This window comes from Argentina silus (genome assembly GCF_951799395.1).
Source record: "Argentina silus genome assembly, chromosome: 16".
Classification (NCBI taxonomy): domain Eukaryota; kingdom Metazoa; phylum Chordata; class Actinopteri; order Argentiniformes; family Argentinidae; genus Argentina; species Argentina silus.
In genome coordinates, this window is record NC_139670.1 from 1,915,758 (window position 1) to 1,929,939 (window position 14,182).

The window sequence follows — 14,182 nt, forward strand, 5'->3', positions numbered from 1 at the left end:
GCTGAAAGCAGAAAGCAGTGAAGGTCTGGGCTAAAGTTAGTTGGTTTGCTACACACCGCGTGCTCACACGCTCCCAGAATGCCGTGGGAGAAGACTGCCGCATCGTGATGTTATTTGGTAAAAATGTCCAATGTCATGTTTTTTTTTTTTTTTTTTTTTTTTTTTTGTTTCTCTTGGACGAGCCTCTGATTGTCAAAACAAGTCTGTTTGTTCCACTTTCTCTTGACATGGCCACGGGGTCCTAGTTTCCTTTTTAAGCAGGCACGGTAGGCCCAAGCTCTCTCTACTTTCCCGCTTCGAAAAACGAGTCCTTTAAACTCTTTGATCCCACACTCTCTGCTCAGCATGCCGTCAGGGACTGCAGACCCTTTCCCATGTCACCCCGCCCTCTGAATGACTCTCCACTCTTGCTTCTTACATTTCCGTTGCCTTTGTTTCCGTTGGTCTTTCGGTTGGTATGTCTGGTTAAACATTTGTATTTTTTTTGTTCTTCCTTTCTTTTACCATTATTTTCCTCCCTCCCTCCCTCCCTCCCTCCCTCCCCCCCGTAGAAGGTAAGGCTGCCCTCTATCACCGGTGTTGTTCGACAGCATGTCTGGTAGTTCTGTGTGCTGACGTGACGTGTCTTGTGCCGTGCGGTTGCCATTGCGTGCTTTTATGTAGTATAACAGGCCGTGAGGTGAAACTACAAGTCCCAGGCACCGTAGGTGAGTCACGTGACCTCGTATGCAGCCACAGCGTAAGCAGCGCTAATGGAATGACCTCTCCTATCGAGGAACAATGTGCAGCAAGTTTGGAAATGTATGCATTTGTTTAACAATGTGTTTATCTCTTTTTCTTTTTGCAAGTTTTAACATAACGTAACATTACACGGACGTCTGAGTGCCCTTCTCCTCTGTCAGGCTCCGGTTATAGAGGACGGAATGTCCTTAGACGCCCAGTTGATCTGTAGATGGTGCTGAGGCATACGGTGGTATTGATCTGGGGGTCCTTTAGGTTAATCCATTGGCTGTCTCCTCTTTCACTTCCCAGACAGAGCAGGTGGTGCAAATTGCAAATCCACCCTGAACTGTGTAGCAAAATGGAGAAGGAGAAGGGCACAAAGTGGTCTGCTTAATGAATTGATTTACAGAGTTCCGTGATTTTAATCATTTGCACAAATCATCAGTTGCACAAATAAAAACTGTGGTGCTCACAGATAAAGGTTCAAATCCTCTAATAGGTCCTCACCTGATCTAATAGGTCCTCACCTGATCTAATAGGTCCTCTCACCTGATCTACATGATCCATTACTAATACTCATATTGCAATGGCTGCTCACTGGATGTGTTGGTGTGAGCGTGTGGGTGTGTGAGTGTAGGTGTGAGTGTGAGTGTGAGTGTGTGGGTGTGAGTGTGTCAGTGCGAGTGTGGCGGTGAGTGTGTGAGTGTGAGTGGTAGGTGTGAGTGTGAGTGGTAGGTGTGAGTGTGAGTGGTAGGTGTGTGTGTGAGTGTGAGTGTGTGAGCGAGTGTGTCAGTGTGAGTGTGAGTGGTAGGTGTGAGTGGTAGGTGTGAGTGGTGAGTGTGAGTGGTAGGTGTGTGTGTGAGTGGTAGGTGTGAGTGGTAGGTGTGTGTGTGTGAGTGTGAGTGGTAGGTGTGTGTGTGAGTGTGAGTGTGTGAGCGAGTGTGTCAGTGTGAGTGTGAGTGGTAGGTGTGAGTGTGAGTGGTAGGTGTGAGTGTGAGTGTGTGAGTGTGAGTGGTAGGTGTGTGTGTGTGAGTGGTAGGTGTGTGTGTGTGAGTGGTAGGTGTGTGTGTGTGAGTGTGAGTGGTAGGTGTGAGTGTGAGTGGTAGGTGTGAGTGGTAGGTGTGAGTGAGTGTGAGTGTGTGAGTGTGAGCACGGCCCCTCTCTTCCATCGCCACCTCACCACATCCCTGTCCACCTCACAGGCCGAGGCTGACTTAGTGACCTGGTAAACCTTCACCCCGCTGTTCACAGCCAGCCTGATATAGCACTAACTCACACAGCTGATAGAGCACTAACTCACACAGCTGCTCGTGATAACACACTCACTCACCATTCTCACTTCCTCATTTCAGAATTGTTTCCCTCCGATTTTAGTTTTCAACTGTTGGTTTCTCTACAGAAACCCCGGCAATGCATATTCAAACAAACAAACACACACTTGTCCTTTTCTTTGACTAGAACACTTCGGAAGGAAGACTTAGTTGAGCGTAGACACCGTACAGTGTAACGAAGGTGGTGTTTCCAACAGAAACCCATTGCAGCAGTTGCATATACAGTATGTACCAGTCAAAGACTCCCCAGTGGTTTGTTTGCTTGCTGAAGCAGTGTGTTCCCCTTTTTTCTGGAAACAATATCAAATCAAATCAAAAACAAACATTTTACCAGTCACGTACATCGCATACAGCCGTAAGTGAAGTGCTTTTTGAATCTGCTCCTCGTACAACAACAATGAATAAATCAACAAAACAATATAATAAATAAATAAAGTAATAACACAGCAATAGCAGTTGGCTGTATTAGCCAACTCCTATTTCTGTTGTCGTCATGGTGACCACCACGGTAGTCCATCAGCGTTCCACCCAGTCTGGGGTGACCAGGCTGTTGACTCACATAGGTGGTATCACTGAGAATGTATCTGGTATCTGGATGTCTGTTATTGCGGCATAAAACAGCAAGGATACATTTCCCGCCACTCCTCCACCCACAGTCTCCCTCTCTGACACACGCTCTGACCAATCCCGCTTTGAGTTTCGCCACTTGGCCAATGAATGGACTCGTTGTCAAGTGAAGCTGCTCTTGGGCAGACAGTTGTATTTCTATCCTCTCTGATTGAGATACAATGGACAGTAGATTGGCTTTTATGATGTGAAGCATACACACCTGTGTTGACAGTGGAAGAACAGTGATTTGTAACAGCATGTGCACTTTTTGGTTGTGAGTTTAGCGATGATGCACAGTGGAAATACACTATACTGTATGTGTGACAACGTGGCGATCATGGCGATGACACGGGCCCAGAGTTTTTCCTGACCACAGGATCTGACCAGGAAAAAGTCCAGGCCCTAGGGATGTTTTTGCCATAAAACATTATGATCAGTATAGATAGATATATAGATAGATAGATGTGTGTGTATATATGACTCAGTCACTGAGAATGAGCTCAACACACACACACACACACACACACACACACATACATATACGTACGTACGTACGTGTGTGTGTGTGTGTGTGTGTGTGTGTGTGTGTGTGTGTGCTGAGCTTTCTCAATCACTGAGTCACTGCACACTCACTCTGGCAGGAACTAGTATGACATCACATGCCTTACCTCGTCCAAACGCAGGCCTATGCCAGGAATATGTGTCCCATTAGCTGACCAGAGCTGACTCAGAGAGAGAGTGCTACTCCTGAAGTTACCTTAAAAAGGAAGACCATTAGGCCCTGTTTACACAGAGGCATTTCCTGTTACATTAGCGCTGTTTCACCGTTGCTGTTGTCACCACTGCAGACCTCCTCTTCCTTCGAGACGCTTCACACATAATCTAAGAAAAGAAATGGTGTCGTCGACCATGATAGGAAATCAGAAATATGGGTTTGTCAATGTTTTTAGTGACCGAATCCTGAATGTTTCCTTTTTGAAACTGACTGTATGGAGGTTATATAAGTTATTAATTTATATTTTCTCTCCGGCGACCATTTTGTTTACCCCAAGGACACAGAGGCCATGAAGAGGGCTTTGGCGCTCATCGACTCTAAGATGACCCAGGCCAAGAACTGGCTGAGGGACCCCAACGCCCAGCCCGGTAACACAGACCAGTCTCATTAATGGATGAATATACATTAATATACCTTTAATACTGTCGAATTTCATTAAGCTATATTAGTGTCATTCTTGTGTGTGTGTGTGTGTGTGTGTGTGTGTGAAATATATATCTATATATAGTGTTTTAATATCCCTTATTACACTGCACCTTTTGGTAGCATTTTCATCCTCCTTCTTCCACATTCAGAAGGCTTCTCCTGGTGCTGTCTGTAACCCATGTGGCGTGTCTGTGTGTCTGTGGCAGGGGACGCGGGCGAGCAGGCCATCCGCCAGATCCTGGACGAGGCCGGGAAGGTCGGGGAGCTGTGTGCCGGACAGGAACGCAGAGACATCGTGGGCACGGCCAAAACACTGGGCCAGATAACGGACCAGGTGTCCGATATGCGGGCCAGGTACTGTTGGAATGACACAATGGTGGCCTGGTGTGGTCCACTGGTCCAGTACCATGGCCTGGGGTGGTCCAGTGGTCCAGTACCATGGCCTGGGGTGGTCCAGTGGTCCAGTACCATGGCCAGGTACTGTTGGAATGACACAGTGGTGGCCTGGTGTGGTCCAGTGGTCCAGTACCATGGCCTGGGGTGGTCCAGTGGTCCAGTACCATGGCCTGTTGTGGTCCAGTGGTCTAGCACCATGGCCTGTTGTGGTCCAGTGGTCTAGCACCATGGCCTACAGTGCACACATATTTCCATGTTGGCATGGGTTAGTAACCGGCCCATGCCCTGCTGACAGACCCTCTCCTCCTTACTCTCCTGTCTCTCTCCACTCTCTCTATCCAATAAAAACTGAAAGATATGAGAGTGGGACGACCTCACTCCCAAAAATAACCTTAAAAAAGGAATGACACAACATTGCTGTAGAAACTATGAGGTGCTTTTTCCCTCAGATCTCGTCCCCAATCCCGTGTCCGTCCGTTCAGACATTCAGACTCACTGCCCTCTCAGTATGATAGATAGACAGATAGATAGATAGACAGATAGACAGACAGATAGATAGACGGCTCATTTCCTCAATGATGCAGTATTATTATCGTTGTGTAATTGGATGAGGAAACGCTTTCTAGTAAAGCGGCGTCCAGGTCTGTGATCAGCGAGGGGGAAGTGTAAGGTAGTAAGCTTGTTCTAGGGGTTTCCAGCCTGCGCGACTGTAACCAATACTTCCCTCAGACCAGGTCTCTCAGCCGCCAGGGAGGGCCACAGTCAAGGCCGATTCAAAGCAGATGTCCCGCATTTATCCATAATATAGTTGAACCCCTGGACGAATGACTAAACTAAATACTGGGAGGGTCCTTTTGGATCTTGAGACTGGAAACATCTTTTGTTCTACAGCAGCAGGACAATAGGTTCAGGATATGAATCAATGAAAAACTCCCTCATCTGTTCTGTTGAGATCTCATACCTCACCACACTGTATTATGGAGAATTCTGACTCTGATTGGCTGTAACCATTTGTAACTCTACGTATGCACAAAGGGATTGTCCCTGGATGATCCGATTCACACATGAACCCAGTGAGTTTAGTCCAGTGGTTAGTTAGCCTTGCTGTCTCTAAAGTCAACGAAAACACCAACGGAGAATGTCCGTTCTCCTTAGATACAACTACAACCCCAGTCTGAAGCAGATGTCCTTTAAAAAAGCATCATTGGGGGTAACTGTCGTTGATGTTCTGTGTTGTCTCCCCCCGCCCCCGCCCCCACCCCCACCCCCACCCCAGAGGTCAAGGGGCGTCTCCGGCGGCCATGCAGAAGGCCCAGCAGGTGTCCGGAGGTCTGGACGTGCTCACGGGCAAGGTGGAGAACGCCGCCCGCAAGCTGGAGGCCATGACCAACTCCAAGCAGGCTATCGCCAAGAGGATCGACGCCGCACAGGTGGGCCGTCTCATTGGTCAAGCCGTCAGCGCCTGGCTGTGGTTAACAGGAAGTCTTATACATTAGACATGCATTTAATAAGATATGTATTTAATAATAATAATACAACTTTATTTATATAGCGTAGAGCTTTACAAATGTGCAGATATGCAAATAAAAAATATATATATAAGTAGGAAAACACCGTAAAACACAACAGATTAAAAACAATAAGGGCAGCGTCAGGTAGCGTATAAAAGGGATTTTTTTGATTTTTCTGATTTAAAAGAAAATACTGATGTTGATAGGTATAAGAAATGACCTGAATGTATGATGAAATGCAAGATTCCTCTACAGAACACATTCTGGTTCAGTACCATCCAACCCGGATACGTCTGATACGGACGGTTTATAGAGCGTTAGCCACTTGTGTTGACTTGTGTTGTTTGGTCTCCCTGCCCCTGCAGAACTGGCTGGCAGACCCCAACGGTGGCACGGAGGGAGAGGAGAACATCAGGGGTCTCCTGGGGGAGGCGAAGAGGATCGCTGACATGTGTGAGGACCCCAAAGAGAGGGAAGACATCCTGCGGTCCATCGGAGAGATCGCCGCCCTCACCGCCAAGCTCTCTGAGCTCAGGAGACAGTACGTGCTCATGTCAAACTCCTATTGTTATCTGGCTGGAGGGCCAGTTAGGCCATCATCTCAATCATCTTCTATTCATTCCACTTCATTTGAGCTTTTCCTCAAAAGGCACCACCTTCCACCAGATTGGAATCCTATTGGGCATTCTGACTCCCACGTTATCTGAGACCTTTTTAGGAAACTCAGGGCCGCTTTCACCTCTTCTTCTTCTCCTCCTATCCCCAGGGGTAAAGGTGACACACCAGAGGCCAGGGCGTTGGCCAAGCAGATCGCCACGGCCCTGCAGAACCTGCAGTCCAAGACCACCAAGGCTGTGGCCAACAGCAGGCCTGCCAAAGCAGCGGTCCACCTGGAGGGGAAGATCGAACAGGCCCAGCGCTGGATAGACAACCCCACCATGGACGACAGCGGAGTGGGTGAGTCTGGCTCCTGTCCTCCCTCTTCCTCCCTCCTTTTTCTCTCTCTCTATCTATCTATCTATCTATCTATCTATATCTCTCTCATTCTCTCCCTCTCCCCCCCCCTCTCCCTCCCTCCCTCCCTCCCTCCCTCTCTCCCTCCCTCCCTTCATTGAACAGCAGCCCAGACACTGTGTACAAGTCTGTTTTGTATTGTTTTGTCTCAGCTCTACATTCCAACTTCTCACCAAACCTCATAATTCTCTCTCTGCGGCTTGGCTCGTCTGCTCAGAAGCCTGGATATCTTCTCACACGTCACCTTGTTTATAGAACATCCTGAGCCTGCAGCAAGGACAGAGAATGTTCAGAGAAGGCAGAACCATATTTGCATAAACTGAATAGATTAAAACATACCATGTATTTGAATCTCCTTTTTATGCTGTTAAGCCTTTGAATTCTAATTCCTGTGTCTGTGTGTGTGTGTCTGTGTGTGTGTGTCTGTGTGTGTATTCATCTTTGTGTGTGTCTCTCTCTGCCTCTCTGTGTCTATCCATGTGTGTGTCTCTGTGTATGTCTATCCGTGTGTGTGTGTCCAGGCCAGGCAGCCATCCGGGGTCTGGTGGCGGAGGGCCGGAGGCTGGCCAGCGCCCTGCCCGGTCCGTACAGACAGGAGCTCCTGGGGAAGTGTGAACAGGTGGAGCAGCTGATGGCCCAGCTGGCAGACCTGGCGGCCCGAGGAGAGGCGGAGTCCCCGCAGGCGCGGGTCGTGGCCCAACAGCTCCAGGAGGCCCTGAAAGTAAAGACGACTCACACTCACACATACACACCCTCTCACACACTCACTCACAGTCACACCTCATTATGATCAGTCGGACACACACACACACACACACACACACACACACACACACACACACACAAAGGCCATAGTCAAGCACGCCCTCTGGTGGTGGAAGGCAACATGCTCCTGACCTCTGCAATCCAGCACTCTTAATACACATACAATTCTTACAGTAGTTCAGATAGTTTTATTTTATTTACTGTAGTTCATTAAAGTGGATGAAAGCTAAATTTAACCAATTGTTGAACAGTGTTATGCAGTAGCATTTGTATGGTATTAATCTGTGTCGTCGTAAATACAGGCTGTTGATACATAAATTAGCCATGATAACATATATGCCACGTCTGTGTACTGTTGCCCATGCTGAAGCTGGTGTTAGACTGACGTGTGTACGGTCTTCTCAGGACCTCAAAGGGAAGATGCAGGAGGCGATGACTCAGGAGGTGTCGGACATCTTCAGCGACACCACCACTCCCATCAAACTGCTGGCTGTGGCGGCCACGGCCCCCCATGACGCCCCCAACAGGGACGAGGCGAGTGATGATGACATCATGACTTAATCACTTACTTACTGTGACCTACGTTACTATCCACGACTGACCATTCCTTCCTCATTCAGTGTTACTAGCCTTACTCATTTGACAGACTTCTAGCATCACTCACATACAACTGTAATGACAATAAATGACTATAAGCGGTAAATATGATTGGTTAGTTTCCTAACTCTGTGGTGTGTCTCTGTGGGGTCCAGGTGACCCCTTGGTGTGTTGGTTTGGATGGCACCGGTCAGTGGCAGCCGTAAGCGGTGTGATAACTCTGTGGTGTGTCTCTGTGGGGTCCAGGTGACCCCTTGGTGTCGTAAGCGGTGTGATAACTCTGTGGTGTGTCTCTGTGGGGTCCAGGTGACCCCTTGGTGTCGTAAGCGGTGTGATAACTCTGTGGTGTGTCTCTGTGGGGTCCAGGTGTTTGATGACAGAGCAGCCAACTTTGAGACTCACGCCAACAAGCTGGGCGCCACAGCCGAGAAGGCTGCTGCCGTGGGAACGGCCAACAAGACCACCGTGGAGGGCATCCAGGCGGCTGTCAAGTCAACAAGAGACCTAACGCCACAGGTATGTGTGAGTGAGAGTGTGAGTGAGAGTGAGAGTGTGAGAGTGAGTGTCACATAAGATATGAATAGCTCCATGTTATCTGTCCTTGGTGAGCAAGCTCTCTGATTAAAGTAAAGGAGGAGATGTTTGGTGTGTGTGTGTGTGTGTGTGTGTGTGTGTGCCCGTGCGTGCGTACATTTACATTTACCATGTTTACCATGGTCGGCATTTGTAGAGTGTTTAACTTGTGTATTTTCTAAAATCATGTGTAGTAATAATATTGATGGGACCTGTTCTCCCAGGTGGTCTCTGCGGCCCGTATTCTCCTGAGAAACCCTGGCAACCAGGCTGCATACGAGCACTTTGAGACCATGAAAAATCAATGGATTGACAATGTTGAAAAGATGACAGGTAATGTCAGTGTTACAGAAAGAGACCGTGTATGACCATCCCATGTTATTGGTTGATTAGGAGGTTCAGGAAGGGCTGTCTCACACCCAACTGTCACTCTATGCTAAGATGCTAACACTAAGTCCCTGTGAGATGAAAGATGCTTTAACTCACCAACTGCCAAAGAGTTCCGGAACACTCCCCACCTAGAGTTCCAGGTGTTCTATGTGGTGTTTACCTAGCAACAACACTCTGATTGGCCACAAAATGAAGCATTGTCATTGATGAATAAAGTCACCCTTGGCACTTTAGAATGTTGACAGTTCGGGCGATTTTCATTCACCCTCGGCACTAAACGAGCTAATATCGTTCTCTGCCTGTAGGTTTGGTGGACGAGGCCATCGACACCAAGTCCCTGCTGGACGCCTCTGAGGACGCCATCAGGAAGGATCTGGACAAGTGTCGCGTGGCCATGGTTAACCACCAGCCCCAGATGCTGGTCGCCGGGGCCACCAGCATTGCCCGCAGAGCCAACCGGATCCTCCTGGTGGCCAAGCGGGAGGTGGAGAACTCTGAGGACCCCAAGTTCCGGGCGATGGTGAAGGCCGCGTCTGACGAGCTGAGCCAGACCATCTCGCCCATGGTGATGGATGCCAAGGCTGTGGCAGGGAACATCCAGGACCCAAGTACGTCCAGGCAGAGTCGCTGTTCATAGGACATGTTTTCAATGTGTTTACTCTCTGTTGGATCAGTTAGTCTGGGGTACACTTGATCACCCAATGTCAATACTTGATATGAGGCTTTGGTATACAAGAAGGTCGAATTCTATGTTTCAGAATTGGTTTCTTAAGTTAAGGGTCACATGGAGTCTATCTAATATATTTCTATTGTATTGTGTTGTAATCTATCTACCAGTTGGTTTTGTATATATGGCTTATACTGTGTGAAGTGCTAATCAGTGTCTCTGTCCTTCCTGTGTGGTGTTCAGGTCTCCAGAAGGGCTTCATGGACTCAGGCTACAGGATCCTGGGTGCTGTGGCCAAGGTGAGGGAGGCCTTCCAGCCCCAGGAGCCTGACTTCCCACCTCCACCTCCTGATCTGGACCAGCTGCACGTAAGTCCTCACCAAGAATAAGAAAATGACTCTGTTGTCTATGACTCTGTTCTTCTTTCAGCATCGTCATTTATGCATTTCTGGTGAATAAAGTCACCCGTGGCACTCTAGAATGATGACAATTTGGGACGACTTTATTCACCCTTGGCACTACATGGGTAAATAACATGGTAATTTCATTTGTTGTCACAGGTTAGCGACGAGCCAGCCCCGCCCAAACCCCCCCTCCCCGAGGGCGAGGTCCCCCCCCCCAGGCCTCCTCCCCCAGAGGAGAAGGACGAGGAGTTCCCAGAGGCGAAGGCCGGCGAGGTGGTGAGCGAGCCCATGATGGTGGCCGCCAGGCAGCTCCACGAAGAGGCTCGCAAATGGTCCAGCAAGGTATGAGCTGGTGTACTGTATGGGGAGTTTCCCCAGACACATGTTTACGCCTTGTCCCGGGTTAACTGCCAAAGAATTCCAGAACACTCACCACCTAGTGTGCCAAGTGTTTTATGTGGTGTTTACCTAGCAACAACACTTTGACTGATTGACTACAACATGAAGCATCATAATTTAGGGATTTTTGGTGAATAAAGTCACCCTTGGCACTCTAGCATGTTGACCATTTGGGCGACTTTATTCACCCTCGGCACTAAATGAGTTAAATTCCACTCTTTCAATGGAGATTATCAATTGAAACTGCTTTTTTTTTTTTTTTGTCCAGGACTAGGTTTAATCTGTGTCTGGGGAAACTGCCCCTCCAGGTCCATGTATTCAACACAATGTGATTGGAAATGGAATGGACCCCTGTGTGACCCCACCCAATCTGATTTAACTGTTTGTGCACTCCTTCTGTTGTAGGGTAACGACATCATCGGCGCAGCCAAGCGGATGGCCCTGCTCATGGCAGAGATGTCCCGTCTGGTGCGTGGCGGCAGCGGGAACAAGCGCGCCCTCATCCAGTGCGCCAAGGACATCGCCAAGGCCTCCGACGAGGTCACGCGCCTGGCCAAGGAGGTGGCCAAGCAGTGCACTGACAAACGCATCCGAACCAATCTGCTCCAGGTAAGTTGCCTTCACTTTTCACAAATGTTGTTTGTTTATGTATGTGTATGTATTTCGAGTTGTTTGATGTTAAGGACTACTGTACACAACATCATGTTAGTGATGTTGACGTCTTCTCTTGTCTGACTGACTGTTTTTCCTTGTTCCAGGTGTGTGAGCGCATCCCTACCATTAGCACACAGCTCAAGATCTTGTCCACGGTCAAGGCCACCATGTTGGGTCGCACCAACATCAGTGAGGAGGAGTCGGAGCAGGTGAGCCCACTGCAGATCACAAAGATGCCTTTTCAGTGGAGGGTGTATCTATTGATGCATTTGTACTGGATGAACCAGAACCGGGTCAAATAAAAACACTTTCAATTACTTAACTCACCAACTGCCAAAGAATTCCGGAACACTCACCACCTAGAGTGTTCTAAGTGTTCTATGTGGTGTTTACCTAGAAACAACACTCTGATTGGCTACAAAATGAAGCGTCATAATTTATGTATTTTTGGTGAATAAAGTCACCCTCGGCACTCTAGAATGTTGACAATTTGAGCAACTTTATTCACCCTCGACACTGACGAGTTAACATTCCCCTCCCCTCCCCCCCTCCCCCCCTCCCCTCCCCTCTCCTCTCTCTTCTCCCCCACCAGGCCACGGAGATGCTGGTCCACAACGCCCAGAACCTGATGCAGTCTGTGAAGGAGACGGTCAGGGAGGCGGAGGCAGCCTCCATTAAGATCAGGACGGACGCGGGCTTCACCCTCCACTGGCACAGAAAGACCCCCTGGTACCAGTAAGAGCCGGCCCCACTGTTCCTCTGCTCAGGGCCTCCGCCTGCTCCAAGAACTGGGCATGCACTGCCCCAATACTACCCCAATACTACCCCAATACTACCCCAATACTACCCCAATACTACCCCTTGGGCGGTATATTGAATGGACACATACATACTAATTCCAAACTATAATGAAAACACCTGATCTGGTTATTATAATAAGTTGAATACATTATTTATCAATTGATCCCAAACCCTCTTTTGTCTGTAAACAAACAGTGACAGTTCTGGTAGGATGTAAAAGAAAGGGACTATCCAATGCAACTCATCATGATTTAGATTCTTACTGGGAAATTCTTTTTCTAAAATGTTTGTGTTAAAAAAAAAAGAAAGAAAAAAAAAACGTTTTTAGAGCTTATTATGACAAATCCCAGGTATATATTTTTTTGATTGGAGGTGTAGCTTTTCATATTGAGTACGGTTGATATAATTATCAGTCTCAGTTTGACACCAAGTTGAGAACCTCTAAGTTAAATTCAGATTTTCTTGGAATACATTTTTATATCTTTATACTGGTTCCTTTGTGTCATTATCTGCCAATCAATCACCTTCGCTCGGACAAGCACATCAACTCAAAATGGGGTTGGCACAAGTATACGTTCAGCTCTACACGCAAAAATATATTCAATGGTAATATGTCTGTTTACACTATGCTTTGTTATAGCACTGTTCTATGTTCCATATTGTATTACATGGTGAGGTGGTTTTGTAGGATGGTTTTTTATTGTCAGGTCTTCTGCCAAAGAGGTTGTTTTCCGACATTAACTTTTGAATATGGTTTTCTTTCTTGGGGAATAACAGCAATACATGTTGAAAAGGAAAAGGGCTAGCTTACCAGGCAGACGCATCATTATAAAATATCAGATTAAGTTATTGTAGCGATAATCTACAAAAGAGGTGAAGGATTAAAAATATGTTTGTTAACTTCATTCAACTGCATTCAACTCATATATTTTCTTGGTGCTTTATCCCACGGGCTTCTCAGTGAAACCAGTCTGTGTGATCTGTGTTTTGCCCTGAAGAGAGATCAGATACTGTACACGTTCTCATGATGTAACGTGGTGTCCACATGTCATTTTGTGAAAGATGAATGTTATGTCAAATGCTTTTAAAGGGGCTCTTCACCACTTTTTAACCTCATATTATCTCCAGCACCATACCAGCTTCTACAAACTGTGATTGTTCTTATCGTCTTGACTACAGAGAATGTAGAAAGACGATTTTTTCACACATGTAGACACTGGTATGGTGCTGGAGGTGATGAATATGAGCTTTCAAAGTGGTGTAGTGCCCCTTTAATGTAGGACTGCCTACTGGACACACAGGGAGGGGTGGGGGTCTAAACATCTCTCCAGGTGTGGACAGGTAATCTGTTATTGTATCATATAAAAACTGCTCTTGGGTCGTGCCCTCATCTTCCTACCATAGAACCATAGCTATTACAGCTGGTACAATGGTTGAAGTTTGGAGATGTTTTCTTTTGTGTGTGATTAAGACCGGCAGTTAATGTGTATGATACCGAGACCCTATGAAACCATCCGAAGTGCCTTGTAATAAAAACTTTGATTGCAATACATGTTGTTGTTTTTTTTAATTTACAGAAATGTATGTTTGTGGTCCTCTGTGGCTCAGTTGGTGGAGCGTGGCGCTAACAACGCTTAGGTTGTGGGTTCGTTTCCCGCTGGGACCATATATACTGAAATGTATGCACTCGCTGCAATGTAAGTCGCTTTGGAGAAAAGCATCAGCTAAATGGCATAGATTAAATGGCATATATTATGTTTTTGTATCTATCACGAAAGGCATTATGATTTTGTTAAAAAAAAAGAGGAAAAAAAAAAGCAATTTTGTTGTATTCATATGATGTACAGGTTAACTGAAGTTACACCTGCTTCATTCAGTCTATGATAAAGAGTCAAATCCTATTTCATGGCATTGTTCACATTATTTTATAATAAAGCATTTTATAACACTCCCTAACTGTAAATCCTCGCTTATTCATGTCAGGATGTTATGAAAAAATATAACTTTTCCGCAATGCCTGTTTAATTGAACCATAGGTAACTTGTTGTACATGGCATATCAAGCACAGCGGAGCATGATGCTGCTATTATTACCACGCTATTACCACGTTATTACCACCCCTTGTTACACTGATCAAAACAAGGCAG

At 47.0% G+C, this 14,182-nt stretch overlaps 1 protein-coding gene across 1 annotated transcript in view; it reads left to right on the top strand.

Annotated features, from left to right (window-relative positions):
• vclb (vinculin b) overlaps positions 1–13,986 on the top strand; it is a 30,224-nt gene extending 16,238 nt beyond the window's left edge. The window contains exons 7-21 of the mRNA XM_083687509.1: positions 3,716–3,806; positions 4,071–4,218; positions 5,537–5,690; positions 6,137–6,312; positions 6,538–6,728; positions 7,307–7,506; positions 7,956–8,084; positions 8,514–8,663; positions 8,945–9,053; positions 9,416–9,718; positions 10,021–10,145; positions 10,338–10,523; positions 10,986–11,189; positions 11,339–11,443; positions 11,827–13,986. Coding sequence (XP_083543635.1) covers positions 3,716–3,806; positions 4,071–4,218; positions 5,537–5,690; positions 6,137–6,312; positions 6,538–6,728; positions 7,307–7,506; positions 7,956–8,084; positions 8,514–8,663; positions 8,945–9,053; positions 9,416–9,718; positions 10,021–10,145; positions 10,338–10,523; positions 10,986–11,189; positions 11,339–11,443; positions 11,827–11,973 — 2,418 coding nt within the window. The 3' untranslated portion in view covers positions 11,974–13,986. The remainder of the gene's footprint in view (positions 1–3,715; positions 3,807–4,070; positions 4,219–5,536; positions 5,691–6,136; positions 6,313–6,537; positions 6,729–7,306; positions 7,507–7,955; positions 8,085–8,513; positions 8,664–8,944; positions 9,054–9,415; positions 9,719–10,020; positions 10,146–10,337; positions 10,524–10,985; positions 11,190–11,338; positions 11,444–11,826) is intronic.
• Positions 13,987–14,182: the final 196 nt, after the last annotated feature.